Raw genomic sequence first — 14,539 nt, 5'->3', positions numbered from 1 at the left:
GAGGAGTTTTCCCTCCCCACAGCCACTGCCTGGGGAGGAAGATCAGCAGGAGGAGTTCTCACTTCTGGCTGTGGCTGATCAAACACCAGGCCCTGCCACAGGATTTGCCTGCTGGGAAGCAGCAGAGGATGTGCAGCAGTGCCCTTTGCCAGCCTGGCCCAGAGCAGCCTCCCCTTGCTGTCACTGTCACAGCCCCGGGACCCCAAGGACATGCCCACGGCAGAGGGACAGAGAAGCAGCAGCAGCTCTGCCCCACAAAGGCACCCACAGACAGCACAGGAATCATTCCAGCAATCAAAGGGAACAGCCTTCTTCAAAGCAGAGCTAAGAAACTGCTTTAACAGACCTCAGCACAGTCAGCAGGGGATCCCTTTGGAAAAACAAGACTCCCAAGGACCGTGAAGAAGAAAAACCACACTGGAGAGCAGAGATTAGAAAAGAGGAAAGAAACAGCATGAGGAGGAAGGGGTATCATGTGCTCTGCTAACTGCACCTCCTAATTAAAAGAACACAAGTGTGGCTCAGAGAAACAATGTGCCTGCACATCCCTGTACAGCACACATTTAGAAAAGGGAAATATTCCTGCTCTTCCAAAGGCTGAAGGGTTTCCATTCATCTGGCTGCAGCACGTTACAGAACTGCCCAACAGCAAGGTAATCTCTGCAAAGCCTGGGCTGTTATTCATATATTGAAACATAAGTAAGATATTATTGGTTTGGAAGCTGTCAAGACATTCTCTGTGTGCTGCAACAGGAGTCAGAAGCAGACATTATTCAGCCCCTACCCAAGGCTTCCATTGGACACTGGAAAAATCAAAGACCAGAAATCCTTTGGGGTGTTGACATTATTTCCTAAACAAAATCATCGCCAGTGTAGTTCCCCTTCACATAAAACTAATTTTATTTGAGATATAAAGCTTCTAACATAAACAAAGTTTCTGAAAGAAAAAACTGGTCAATCATTGCAGCTGCCACGGTGAATAATATTACAGATTTTTTATTTCTTAATACCCCTACAAGGTCTGGGCATGTGAACATCTGTAACCCTGCTCCCCAGTACCTTCTCCCCTGAAAATTAAAGTGGTACAGATGGATTTAAAAAAAAAATTTAATAACCCTAGTCAGTAAAAAATGGAAAATAAGAAGAAAGCATTAAAAACTGCATTGTTATTGGTGTGCCTGTGTTGTATTAGCCCAGACATGTCTGTGCCTGGAAACAAATTGATTGCATCACTTGGTAAATCAGCCCCTCTGTGGAGAATGCACCAATCTCTCTCTGCCCAGATTAAAGAAGAAGCATCTGCTTATAAACACAAACCAACTGAGGAGCTGGCACTGCAGCAGCACTTCATGGCTTGTGTTCTCTGCTCCTCATCATGTGAGATACAGCACATCTCTAACACCACATCAGGGCCTTCAGGTAAACCTCTAACTGCTCCATCTGTACAAAAAATCCATTTAAGGTGATTTTTTAAAAAATAAAATGCATGCAAAGTATGTGATGGAGCATTTATCATGGACTCTCTAACAATTCGTTACCAGCATTGGGTACAGAATGCATTTATTCTGAATTTACTGGAGTGCAAGGAGGAACAGGTTTGGTCAAAATATCCTCCTGTGGCTTTAAAGATCCAATTAAGCAAAGCAAATCTCATTCCCAAAATGAAAGAGATGCTAATAGAAAACATGGAAGCAGTTCTTGGCTGACACAAGAATCCTCAGAAACCCAAACAAGCCCCAGGACCCTGAATTGCCAATGGCAATGATCCAGCAGAGCAGCTCAGAGGCACAGCCCCGAGTGGGCCCTGCTGCTCCCCAGGAATGGAAAAGCAGCTGCTCTGTGGGATGTGCCCTCAAACCCCAGCATTCCCGAGCCAGCCTTTCACCACAGGCACAGCAAATCCCAAATTCAGTGTACAAAGGCACAGCAAATCCCAAATTCAGTGCACAACGTTCCCCCTCCAAAGCTCCACCACAGCTCGGTCCCACAGAGGGCAAGCTTGTCATTAAAACACACGAAAACAACAAAAAATTTAGCAATCCACCCTGCCAAGCAGGCAGTAAAAGTGAATTTCTAAATATTTAGTGCAGAGGCGATCCTCCTGCATCTTCAGACATCCCAGGACCCAGGAATGAGCTGGGAGCCTCAGCAATAATTTGGATTAAAAGTGGCCCAGGGCAGAAAGTGCTGGTGCAGGCCAGGAAAGGGCTGCCAGACCCTGCCCTGCCAGGTGCACCCCTTTTCCAGCACATTTCCACCTGAGATGGTGGCCAAAATAAACCACCCGAGTCCCAAATCCCAAACAAAGATGAATGAGCACAAAGTATCTGAAATGTTTCCTAGTTTGGCTCAGACTGGGAAATTCTGCAGAACTCAGAAAGGATCGAGCTCTGTGCAACAGGAAAGAGACACTTGAAGCTGCCTCCCCTTTCACTTCATCTGAACAAATGTTTGATAAATTCAGCATAACGGAAAAATCCTGAAGATTATAAAATCCTTTCTCTACATATACAAAAATCACTCATTTCATAACTCTGTGCAGAGATGAAAAAGTAATAAAAGCCAAAAAAGCCACGTGAGAGACTGAAATGGGAGTTGCTTCCCAGTCAAAATTTAAAAGCACAGCGTTAAACATTTCCTTTTTTATCTTTATATTCCTCCAAAATGTGAAAAGTTCTTGCTCAGAGAGGTACTGCTCTCCTGGAACTGCACAATAAATTATTAAATATAGGTTCCAAGAACAAATACTGTCTCAAGTTGCAGCAGCTTTCACCAAGTACTGCAAATGTTTTCCTGACACACAAACGGAGTTAAAATTTGGAAATTATTTCAAGTTCCACATTCAGTCTGAGAAATATTCCTCACAGAAACAGTGTATTTTCATTAGGATTTAACTGATTTATTAGTAGCCAAATGAGATACCTTTTGTGCACATTTTTGGAGGAAGAATTGGGATATTATCCTTAGGGTTGCTAGAGAGCACGAGAACATCTATGGAACAAAAAGTGCAACCATTTGCATTTGGCTGCTCATTTGAACCCCGTGAATATTTTTGGACAATATTTTGTTTGGAGAAATCCAATCCCCCCCTGGGCAGGATTTTCCTGTCTGCAGAGCCCTGGTCTGTCCTTCCCTGGGGCAGCCCTGGCACAGCAGCCCTGCGTGCCCCCAGAGCTGCAGGGACACTCATCTTCCAGCACATCTCACACCCAGATCAAACCAGCCCTGCTGCCCTGGCATGGGGAGCAGGGAGCCAAGGGAACGCTGCATCCTGCCCCAGGACTGATGCCAAGGATTCCAGCTTCACACCTTCTGCACAGGGCATTGCCCAGCTCTGGGAAGGGCCACAACCCCGGGATAAAACCATCCCAGTGGGCAAGAACCATCCCACAGGACAAAAACCCAAAGGATAAAAATCCACAGGATAAAACCATCCCAGTGGGCAAAAATCCACAGGACAAAAACCACCCCAATGGGCAAAAACTCACAGGACAAAACCATCCCAGTGGGGAAAAACCCACAAGACAAAAACCATCCCACTGGACAAAAACCATCCCATTGGACAAAAACCATCCCATTGGACAAAAACCATCCCAGTGGACAAAAACCATCCCAGTGGACAAAAACCATCCCATTGGACAAAAACCATCCCATTGGACAAAAACCATCCCAGTGGACAAAAACCATCCCACTGGACAAAACCCTACAGGACAAAAATCCACAGGACAAAAACCATCCCAGTGGACAAAAACCCACAGGATAAAATCATCCCAGTGGACAAAACCCCAGAGGACAAAAACCATCCCAGTGGGCAAAAACCTACGGGACAAAAATCCACAGGACAAAAACCATCCTGGTGAACAAAAACTCACAGGACAAAAACCCGCAGGACAAAAAACATTCCAGCAGACAAAACCCCACAGGATAAGAACCACCCCAGTGGACAAAACCCCACAGGGCAAAAACCATCCCAGTTTAGGATGGTCCATTTAGATACCAGAGATGCTGGGAACATTCAGGAGTTGTGGCAGTACAAAATATTTCTCCCATTCCTTTAAGCACCACGTGTATTTTGAGCCCAACAAAGTCCCTGAGAGGAACTGCACTTCTCTGTTTTTCAGGATAAAATGTTCCAGGACACTCTACGTTTGAAGTGTGTCTGGAAACAAAGCAGTAACAGCATTTTCTAAGGGGGAAAAAAAAGTGGATTTCAGTCTAAAAACAAGGAAAATCTGTCAAAATAAATGTTCAGTGTACTTTGCTTGTGTACTGGTGACAAGTGCCATCATTAGCAGGCCTGAGTTCATTCTTTGGAGCTCTTTTAAGGCAATAATATCCCACACCAGGGGTGGGCACATCGTGACTTTCACGTGGAAAGTCTGTCTGTCTTCCTTTACACAGGAAATACTTCAGCTGGCTGAAAGCAACTGCCCACTGAAGTTACTAAAAGATTCATGACATGCATCCTCTAAAGGATCCTGGCAGAAAATCTGTCAGGCTCTGCTGCTCAGACTGACTGAATAATTAGCACTGCTCAGTGACTCAGCCGTAACCAGGATCTTTAGGATCTTGGAGGATCTTTAAGACAGCAAAGCAAGCAGAGATCAAAAACTATTTCCCTGCTGCACCTCAGTCATCTTCAGTTAATCCCCAACATCTCTGGTGTCAGTAATTCCCAGCAAGAACAGAGCAACAAACAGCAGGATAAAATCAAGCCTTGATACCTGATGAAATGAAAGCTAAATTAGCACAATAATCCTTCAAGAACATAAGTGCCTCCTCAAGGAGCCTGACACCAGCTTATACGGGAAGGGCAGAAAAAAGCCAATAAAATTCACTTCAGTGGGATAATGCAACAAAAGCTGGAGAAAGTTGAGCCTCCCATCACCACACATCCATCCCTTGCAACATTTCAAATGATTTTACAGTTCTCCTGACAGCTCTGTACATAGACACCTCTCAGCAAATTACATGGGATATACACACACCTAATCCCCCCTGCACTGCTGAGACACAACTCCTGCCCTCGGGCCCTGTCAGTTATTGCAATTAGTCCAGGTGAAGTTACCCTTGATAATCTCAGGAGATAATACCTGGCAGCAGGAACAGGATAACAGAACATCCGACAATTACAGGCTTTGGGTAGGGGATTTCTGCAGAGCTGACAACAAAATAAACAGCACCTGATGTACAGACCTGTGCAGGAGCCTGAACTCTGACTGTCCCAAAGCAGAGGCAGTGCCAGCACTGCTGTCCCTGCTGTGACCCTGCTGCATGGGCTGTGCTGCCTGAGGCTTCACTCATTTACTGGCACAGAAAACTCCTGTTCAGACTTTGCTGCTGCATTCTGTCAAAACTTTCTGAAAAGGGGGATTGCTCTTAGAGCTAACCATGGATTTTTAAAGTTGGCTGTACCAGAGGTACTCCACAATCAATATGAGCCCAAAAACTTCACCCAGTGCTTCAGAGCTCCAAGCCCAGAATGACCTTGGGTGAGAGAACTGAACAGGACTGAGCCTTCTCTCTTGGATGAGGGAACCAAACACAACCATAAACTCAACTGAGCAACCTTAAATGTTCAGATTCCCAAAAATCCACGTAAAGGTGCCCTGCTTACAGCAGTCACCTCCACCAGGAGATATTGTTACCCTACCAAAGGCCTCATGGCAAGGAAAAGCTGTCAGTTTGCAGGTGGTCTCTCCTTCTTTATTGCATGAATTCCCTGAAATTTCACTGTCCCTGCTATTGACACCGAGACCACCTTTTCCTCTTTCCCCCAGTACCAACTCTCAACTTCTGAAGTTTTCAAGAGAGATCAAAGAACCTCCCCAGAACCATTAGGACCTACAGAAATGTTCAAAGTGTGATCAGTGCCAAATGTGGCTCCCCAGTGAAACCAGTTCAGGAAGGAAGGAATGGCCCAGTTCACCCAATGCCCAACCTAATTTGTCTCACCCTGAACAGCTCAACCAACAAAATATTGATGTTGACATTCCCTGGAGGCTTTCAGCCTGAAATGAGAGGGGTTGGTCACACACTCCTCACATCAGGACCGTATTTGCTGCTGGGAAAAGTAAGGGATAACAGATTTTTAAGAGAAAATTGTCTAAGTTCCGCACTTAAAATATTCTCAAGTTTGTGAACATTTTACTGCTGCTCAGGGGTCAGAAATACTCATTAGGATTTAAAGAAAGATCAATCACAAACAGAATGCAAGAACACAAATCACATGCTACAAACAGGCTCTCCAAAGCAAAAGAGCAAATCAGATACCATCTCTTCCTATAGAACACAAGAAAATCAGGTCAGTATTTTCTTTTAATCCCTGATGAAATATAATTTTGCTAATAAGATTCCCCTTCAGTGAGAGGATGCTTTGCAGCTTCTTCCCTTGCCTGGGCCTCTTTTTGGGAGAATTTGTGTAGCAGAGGGGAGTGAAAGGAGCAAAAACCCTTTAAGGGTTTTTACCAGGGTGTCCCAAGGCCCTCCCAAAGCTCTTTGCTGTGCTAAGAATGCAGTTTATACACAGGTAAAATGCTGCTGTTCTTAATATATTGAAAAACACTTTTTTTTTCCCAACACAGAGCAACAAATCCTGCACAGAGAAGATAATGACAACATCCAGCTTATGGGAATGACCCAAAACTTGGGAGAAAAGGGGTCTGGAGCTTCAATGGTGCTCCACTGCTGCATCCATTAGAATGCATTCTGTTGTCCCACAGCAGGTTTCAATTATTCATCTCTTAATCAAATTCAGATTGACTTCTTTAAAAGGATGCAATTTTAACAATAAATCTCATGGACAGTGTTAATTAAAAGCTAAATCTTGCCCTGAGCTGGACGCCCAAGGTCTATGAGAATGTTCACAGCCCATTTATTTACTGCAGCATTGTGTCAGTTATTGAATTACAGTAAATTAAAAACACAGTGACAGAGCAATAGCAGAAATGAGCGAGGCTTGTTGCATCTCACTTACAAAGGTTGCCAGACTTGGGCTCTGTCAGGCTGCCAAGAAAAGTGAATGTAAAAGTCAGGGGCCCTCGGTTCAGAAACATCCTCTGGTGAGCATGAAGTGTTTCAGCCTCAGAGATGCCAGCAGGCAGAAGCAAAGGTGCACCACGAGCTCTTCCCTGGCCTCCTGAAAGCATTTAATGATATAAATCCATCTTCCTGACAATCAGCTGGGAATTAAATGACCTCTTGTCACTGCAGGTGAAACTCACTGAAAGCAGAGCTCAACGTGGTGCTCTCTCCACTCAGCACGTTCTGGAGAAAAAGAGATGTCTCCATCGTGCTCCAGATTTTCATTAAATGCACAGAGAGATAATGTGTTTTGTAAAGAAAAACCCAAACATATGGAATGAATAATTAGCATACACAAAAAAGAATTGAAAATGAAAACGCGCAGAACGCTTGTTACTTATACAGCACATCAAGGACTCCAGAGTAAACAAAACAATTATAAAGACACTTCCTTTCATTGGCAGCCAAGTTCATTTTGGAGAGGAGATGCTCACCCATGATAACTGACCCCTTACAGGAAAAACTGGGAGAGGCAAGAGCTGTTGTAAATACAGTGCAGACTGCACAGGGCTCAGATGCACATTAACTGCACACAGTGCCACAGGTGAGATGTTCCCTGTACAACAGGGTGATTCCTCTCCATGAGCAGAGATCTTGTACAACCCTGTACAACAGCATCATCCCTCTCCATGAGCAGAAAGCTTGGCAGAGATTCTGCAAAGAGGACCTCACTTGAGGAAAACCAGGTCTAGTCTCAGTTCTAACACTGATTTTGTGTTTTTATTGTCTGACCAAGCTTGTGTCTTCCTGACACCTCTGTGTGCTCACAGCCACATTTATCTTTGAGGACAGAATGGCTGGAGCTGAATTCAGAGAGAGAACAAACCCCCTCTACACCTTAAATGTTCCACAGGAGCAGATGGCAACATGGTTAGAGCTAAAGGCCCTCAAGAATTTTGAAATTAAGGCCACCCAAATCCCAATCCCTCCTTGTCCAGCACGTGTTCCTGCTCTGCAGGAGCAGCCATGGTGTTTCTATGGAGCAGCCACAGCAGGGACAGCCTCATTACATTCACAGCCTCCATCCTCTAAAGCTCAGCTCAGCATCTTCAGGGGGGACTGAGCCACCAGAGCAGCTCTGCAGAGGAGCACCCACACTGTGGCTGTGGAAGAGCACATCCTTCCAGAGGCAGCCTTCAGTTCCCAGGGTAGGAGAAGCATCCCCTGCTCCATTCCCAGCCTCTGGGATGTGTGAGGAGGTTACAAAGCATTTTTCCCTGGCTTATCTCTGATCTCTCCATTTCCCATGGCCTGCTGCTGCTCCAGCTCCCAGCCCCACCACTCCAGCTCCTTCCTGGATCTGCCTGGAGCAGATGTTCAGGGCTGTGCTGCAGACAGACAGAGCATCTGGGAACGGGACAGGGGGACAGCCCTGGGAGGGAAGGAGCAGAAGGTTACAGGAAGCCCTTGTGCCGTATCAGTTTCAGCATATGACCTGAGCAGCTTGAAAGAGAGCTTTTAATAAAATGCAGGCTTCCCCCAGAGCCTGCAGGAACTTTTCTCAAAAACTCACCCAGTTATGAAACCTTCCCAGTGCATACTGGGATGGCAAAGTCCTAACTTAAATCTAGTCCCAGATATCTGAGAGTGAGTGAAAGAACATCTCTGCACAGCTCAGGGCTTACAGAGACCATGGAACATCTGCACAAAGTGCCCAGCACTTCTGCTCCAGCTCCTGGGGACAGTGGCTGCCTGTACACACAGGGACTTGCCTTGTTTGTTATTTTTTTTTCTCTGACACAAAAAGCAGACAGATTTTCTTTGCCTTCAACATTCCCAGGGCATGATAAATACGCCCAGGATTCCTGTCTCCAATGTGACATCATAGAATCACAGAATCCTGAGCTGGAAGGGACCCCAAAGGTTCATCCAGTCCAGCTGCTGGCCCTGCACAGACACCCCAACAATCCCACCCTGTCCCTGGGAGCACTGTCCAAATGTCCAAACACTCCTGGAGCTCTGGCAGCCCTGGGGCTGTGCCCATTCCCTGGGAGCCTGTGTGGTGCCTGAATACCCTCTGGGGGAAGAGCCTTTTTCCTGATACCCAGCCCAAACCTCCCCTGACTCAGCCTCAGCCATTTCCCAGAGCCACTGGTAACAAGAGCAGAGAGGTCAGAAAATCTCAGCTGGGTTAAGCCAGGCCTGGACCAGCACCCCCAAACTGGCACATTGCAGCCAAGAGGGACACAGCAGCCAGCCCCACCAACACCATGACCCAGGACATGTCCTGCAGGACCATTCTGTGCTGTGCTTTACCCTCTCTGATCAACCTGACCCGCTCAGCTCTCCAGAGGGGTTTGTTACAACAGGATATCAAGCCCCGAAACCCCACAGAACTCAGTGAAGCAGCAAAGCAGCCCCGACCTGAGCCTTGTCCTGCTCCTGCCCTGGGTGTGAGCTCCATGGGGTGAACCAGCAGGGAAAGGGCAGCTCTGCACACACAGCCCTGGCCCCACAGCCCATTTATCCCTGGCAGTCCCTCCTCCATGCCTTCTGCTCCTCTTGGTGACCACTCTGCACCATTTTTCCAGGAATCCTACCTGGCAATCATCCTCCAAATCTGTGTCCACCCCACCTACACGAACCATGGGATTCTTTCCACAAGCTCTTCCTTTCATCTGCTGCCCTGCAGATTTCCTTGGAACAGTGGCACTGCAGAGTCTCCACTTGAGGAGGGGATCCTGGAAAGCAATCTCCCTCACGCTGGGATGCTGGCATGGAACAGGCTGAGCTTATTGCTTTCCTCACCAAAGGGTTCCTTTCTCAGGCTACTTCTTTTCCCCAAGCTGCCTGACTTTGGCAGAGCACCATTTTCAATATTGCACTGCATCAGAGTCCAAATATAGGCAAGTTCTTTTCTTTTACATTATATTCCTTGGAGGACTTCAAAGAACTTTACTATTAAATAACAGCAATATTTAGAGCTTTATCATCACATCACACACTAGTATAATATAGATCTATGTTTAAGGTGAAATTATTCAGTTTTTCCACCTTGGCAAACTTCACAGTGTAGCCCCCCTGGCTCTCCTGTTGTTCCAGCCCAATTAAATAACATTAAACATGTCCAAGGCTCTCACATGCCACACTCCTGGCAAGGACAGCAGTGACTCTGCTTGTAAACAGACAGAAAAAAAAAAAAAAAAAAAAACAACCAAAAATCTGGAACATCCTCTGCAGCACCTGACCAAATGAAACTTTACACCAAATGTAGAATTCCAGGAATTTTAAAGCACTTCATCATAAAGGATGTAAAAGTGCAATCACCACCCCCACAGAAGCATCCTCAGCTAACACCAGCATTTTGCTGTTATTTACAAAGAATCATTGACAACTGCTGTCATTTACTCATTTCACTGCTGTTCCATTTATACATGTGCAGATTCGTTGACTTTCAACATCTCCTTGATTACAATGAAAAAGAAATAAGAAAAGCCCTGCAAATTCACTTCATTATTCAGCTCTTTGGGGCTGGGGCAAACCCAGAATTGCTTCGAGCTCAGCTTTGGGGAGCTGATTTCAAGACACAGCACGGGGTTTGCTGGTTTTTAAAAGCAGGAACCTGGATCAAAGGCAGCACCTTAACAGCAAAATATTTTTTTATTTTGGATTTGCTACTGGTTTAAGCGCCTGGATAGGGAGGAGTGTGTCGGATGCAGGCTGGGTGTGAGAGCTCCACCTCTGCCCGGCGCTGTGAGACTCTCCAGCTGTGCCAGCTGTGATTCCCCCTGGCAGGAGCCGGGATACCCACCCAAGGTGAGAGCACACCAGGCAGCAGCAAACACCTCGGACAAACAATTCCTGCTTCTGGAGACACGACATTTCACACATCCAATCTGCAGTTGGATGACTGAGGGGTTTTTTGGGTTTTTGTTTCCAGGGCTTGAGGAAGGGAAGGAAAGGTTTACACTTTTTCTTTTGTCTGAGTTAGCTTTCTACAAACTCCTGGCTCGCAAGACAATCGCTGTGTGTAAAGCAGCTGCATTTAATTAGAGATTTTTTAAAAGAGTTTTCAGCTCTGAGGTGCTCTTTGGAGTCCCAGCAGACCGCTGGATTCCTACATCTGTTTCTAAAGAGCAGGATCCAGTGTCACACCTCAGGGAAACTCTTTTTTTCCTGCTCTTTGCCTACTCAAATCCATGCACAAGCTTTAAAATACTCCCCTGCCTAACTCTCATTTGCAACACTTTAAATCCCGGTGAGGACGTAATTAACACAGCAGTTTCAGTAGAAGTTAATTATGGAAACAAAGGAACGATGTCCTGAAGATAATTTGCTGCTACTTCAAGCCACTTTTGTCAAGAAATACAAGGCTGCAACCTCAAACAGTGACATCTAACCTCATCCTCTTAGAGGCTTAAGGCAACAAAAGCATTTTGTTTGTTTTTAAACTCATTTCTGGATAGGCTGAAGCAGCAGCCTGTGACCCAGGGATGAAACAACCACAGGGACCAATCAAGAGCTGTGCAACTTTATCTCACAACTTTCAAGGAAATCAGCAGCACCCCTACAATCTGAAACACAATCTGGAGATCTGCGGGTTTACTCCAAGCTTTTAAAATGTTTTTCTGTTACTCACACGTCTTTCATTGTGGCTCCTCACAAAGTTCCACGATCTGGAAGAACGATAATGGAGCTGAACTGGGAATATCCAGAGCCACATGCTGCAGAAAACGTCCAAGCTGGAGAGGTGCTGCTCCTTAAATTGACATTAACTTGGTGTTTTTATTTGGAACGCTCGGGCCAGCCCCTGAGCACCCTAAAGGCAGTGAATGGACAAAGATTTTGGGGTTTTTTTGCTCCCTGCAAGGAAAGGTCATGGACAAAAAGGCAGCAGCAGGAGACTGTGGTCCACATTCTCCTTCTGAACATGTCAGGGTTAAAGGGTAGGGACTGAAGATCCCATCTGGGCTGGGTTTCTGATAGAGCAAATTCTATTTACCCAACCACTACAGTCACCTTAAAGAAACCTGTAAAACTTTTTAGAACAGGCTTTTTCTTTGTTTGGTTTTTTTAATTGGTGTTGGACGTTCGGGTTCCCTTGTTCTTCCACAAAACCTAGTATGTGGTTGAACATGTAATAGATGTCTATCTGTAAAAAAAGAAATAAATCACTTGATCTGCCCATGAATCCACGCTGTAAGCATTTGCCAAAGATATTATTCAAAATACAGGAAACACTTCAGTGTGGAGAGTAACTGTACATAATCACAGATCACAGTCCAGGCTGGATCACCTGGTTCCAGCTTTTTGTGGGAAAGGGAGATTATCCACTCCCATCTTGGAAACCTCCAGCCACGAGGATTCCACCACATCCCTGGGGTGGTAATTCCAGTAAATTACTGTTCTCACTATAAAAAAAAAAAAAAACGCTTTCTTATATTGAGCTGAAACCCTTCTTGGTGTAACTTGTACTACATGAGCTGTGCTGTAATGACTACATTAATACATAAGGACTAATAATAACAATATTAATATATTCACATACAGGTGAATTCATTCTTTGTTAGGTACTTCCCAGCAGAATGCACAGAAAATAAGAAATTGTCTGTCAATGTGATTAATCGTTTTATGTTAATGGGGTTTTATTTTTCCCTTCCAGCCTCTTTGAAATATGAAAAAAAAAAAAAAAAAAACAACTTGCATTGCCCTAAAGCTTTGAAACCATCTTAAAAACCAGGGGGAAATAGCCTTTTTTGCCCCTTTAAAAAATACAGCCATTTGTTAAGCACAGACAGCACTCCCTGGAGACACTAGAAAACGACTTTTGAAAATTTTCCCATTGAGATGTCATGAAGAATTCCCACCCCAAGCTAGAACTCATCCAGCCATTGAATGTGCACCACGAGGCTCCCGGGACGTGGGGAAGTCATTCCAAGAGCTCCCCTCCCTCTCTCAGTGCCGGGAACAGCATCCTCAGGGACAGCGGCACCAACCCAGGCTCAGCGACACCACAAGACTTTTATCTGCTAGCTACAAGCACATTTTAAAGGCAGTTATCCCACAGTATTTACAATTTTAGCTTTTTCCACCAACTTTCGCTCTTTAGCGTTCACTTTTTTCACTTCTTTAGCTATTAAATACAGGCATATTATCAAGCAGCACTGCTCCGAGTGGGTTTGAAGCACCCACCACAAACCGCTCTGGAGGAGCCGGAGCTCACGTACATCCAACTCTCAGAGAAATTCTCATGCAGGCGTCCAAAAACACTGCTCACTTTTTACTGCCTTGGCCTGAAGGAATCAGTCTTTTTCCAATTCCAGCTTTCCCAGCTCCAAGGTCCCTTTATGCCTGGGCTACGCTATGTTTTACACATAAATCCCTGGCAAAAAGGCTGGAGTCAGATAAAGCAGAACGATCGCGGGATAAATATCACTTTCTATGAGCAAAACGGAGACGCTGTCTTTTGGTTGCAAATAAATAAACACATAAATAAATAAACAAACCTTTTTGAGGGGTACAAAAGGGGCGGGATGGCGAAACAGGCACTGAGAGCGGCTCTGAGGGCCGAGTCCCCAGTGCGGTAACACACCTCGGGCACCATCAATCACGGACCGCAAAGCGGGACCGCCTGGCAGTGCTTACGCTGGGAACGCTCACCGGCCCCAACACTTGCAAAGAGCTTTTTTACGAAGCAATTAAACACGGACCGAGCATAAAACCCCGCGCTGGTTAACGGGAGGCGGCGCGGGGCCAGCGGGGCTCCCCTCGGTGTCGGCCCGGCCGCTCCCCCTCATCCCGGCCGGGACCGCCGCCCGCCCTGTCCCGTCCCCCTTACCTTGCGTGGCGTCCCCGGGCTCGGCGCGGCTCCCCGCTCGCAGCAGCAGCAGCAGCGGCAGCAGCAGCGGGAGGCTCCCGTCCGCGCCGCCCGGCTGCTGCATTCCTGAGCCGGCGCTGCTCCCGCATCCACCGCGGGGCCGCCGCTGCTCCGTCCCGCGCTGTGCCGGCGGGCGGGCGGGCGGGGAAGGCGGCGCGGGCGGGGAGGGAGCGGGGCCGGGCCCGCCGCCCTGAGCCCGGCCCGCTGTCAGCGCTGCCCGGCCCCGCAGCGCCCCCGCGCGGCCGCCCGCGCCGCCCGCCGCCGCCATTTTGTCCCCGCGCGGAGGGGCCGCCCGCCCTCAGAGCCCTCAGAGCCGCCCCTCAGAGCTGTGAGGGCGGCGGTGCGGGGATGTCGCGTTCCCTTCTGAGGGACAATCCCTGCGGAGATGTCGCGTTCCCTTCTGAGGGACAGTCCCTGCGGGATGGTCGCGTTCCCTTCCTCAGGGTCGGTCCCTGCGGGATGGTCGCGTTCCCTTCTGAGGGACAGTCCCTGAGGGGATGTCGCGTTCCTTTCCTTAGGGTCGGTCCCTGCGGGGATGTCGCGTTCCCTTCTGAGGGACCGTCCCTGCGGGATGGTCGCGTTCTCTTCGTCAGGGCGATCCCTGCGGGATTGCCGCGCTTGCAGGGGTAACGCTTTGGG

General features: G+C 47.2%; 1 protein-coding gene across 1 annotated transcript in view; it reads right to left on the bottom strand.

Annotated features, from left to right (window-relative positions):
- The window catches only part of ROR1 (receptor tyrosine kinase like orphan receptor 1), a 151,614-nt gene extending 137,650 nt beyond the window's left edge, over positions 1-13,964 (bottom strand). The window contains exon 1 of the mRNA XM_058808585.1: positions 13,862-13,964. Within this exon, the coding sequence (XP_058664568.1) occupies positions 13,862-13,964 (103 nt within the window). The remainder of the gene's footprint in view (positions 1-13,861) is intronic.
- Positions 13,965-14,539: the final 575 nt, after the last annotated feature.

This window comes from Ammospiza caudacuta, chromosome 7 (genome assembly GCF_027887145.1).
Source record: "Ammospiza caudacuta isolate bAmmCau1 chromosome 7, bAmmCau1.pri, whole genome shotgun sequence".
NCBI classification, from domain to species: Eukaryota; Metazoa; Chordata; class Aves; order Passeriformes; family Passerellidae; genus Ammospiza; species Ammospiza caudacuta.
This window is presented reverse-complemented; position numbering and strand designations above follow the sequence as displayed.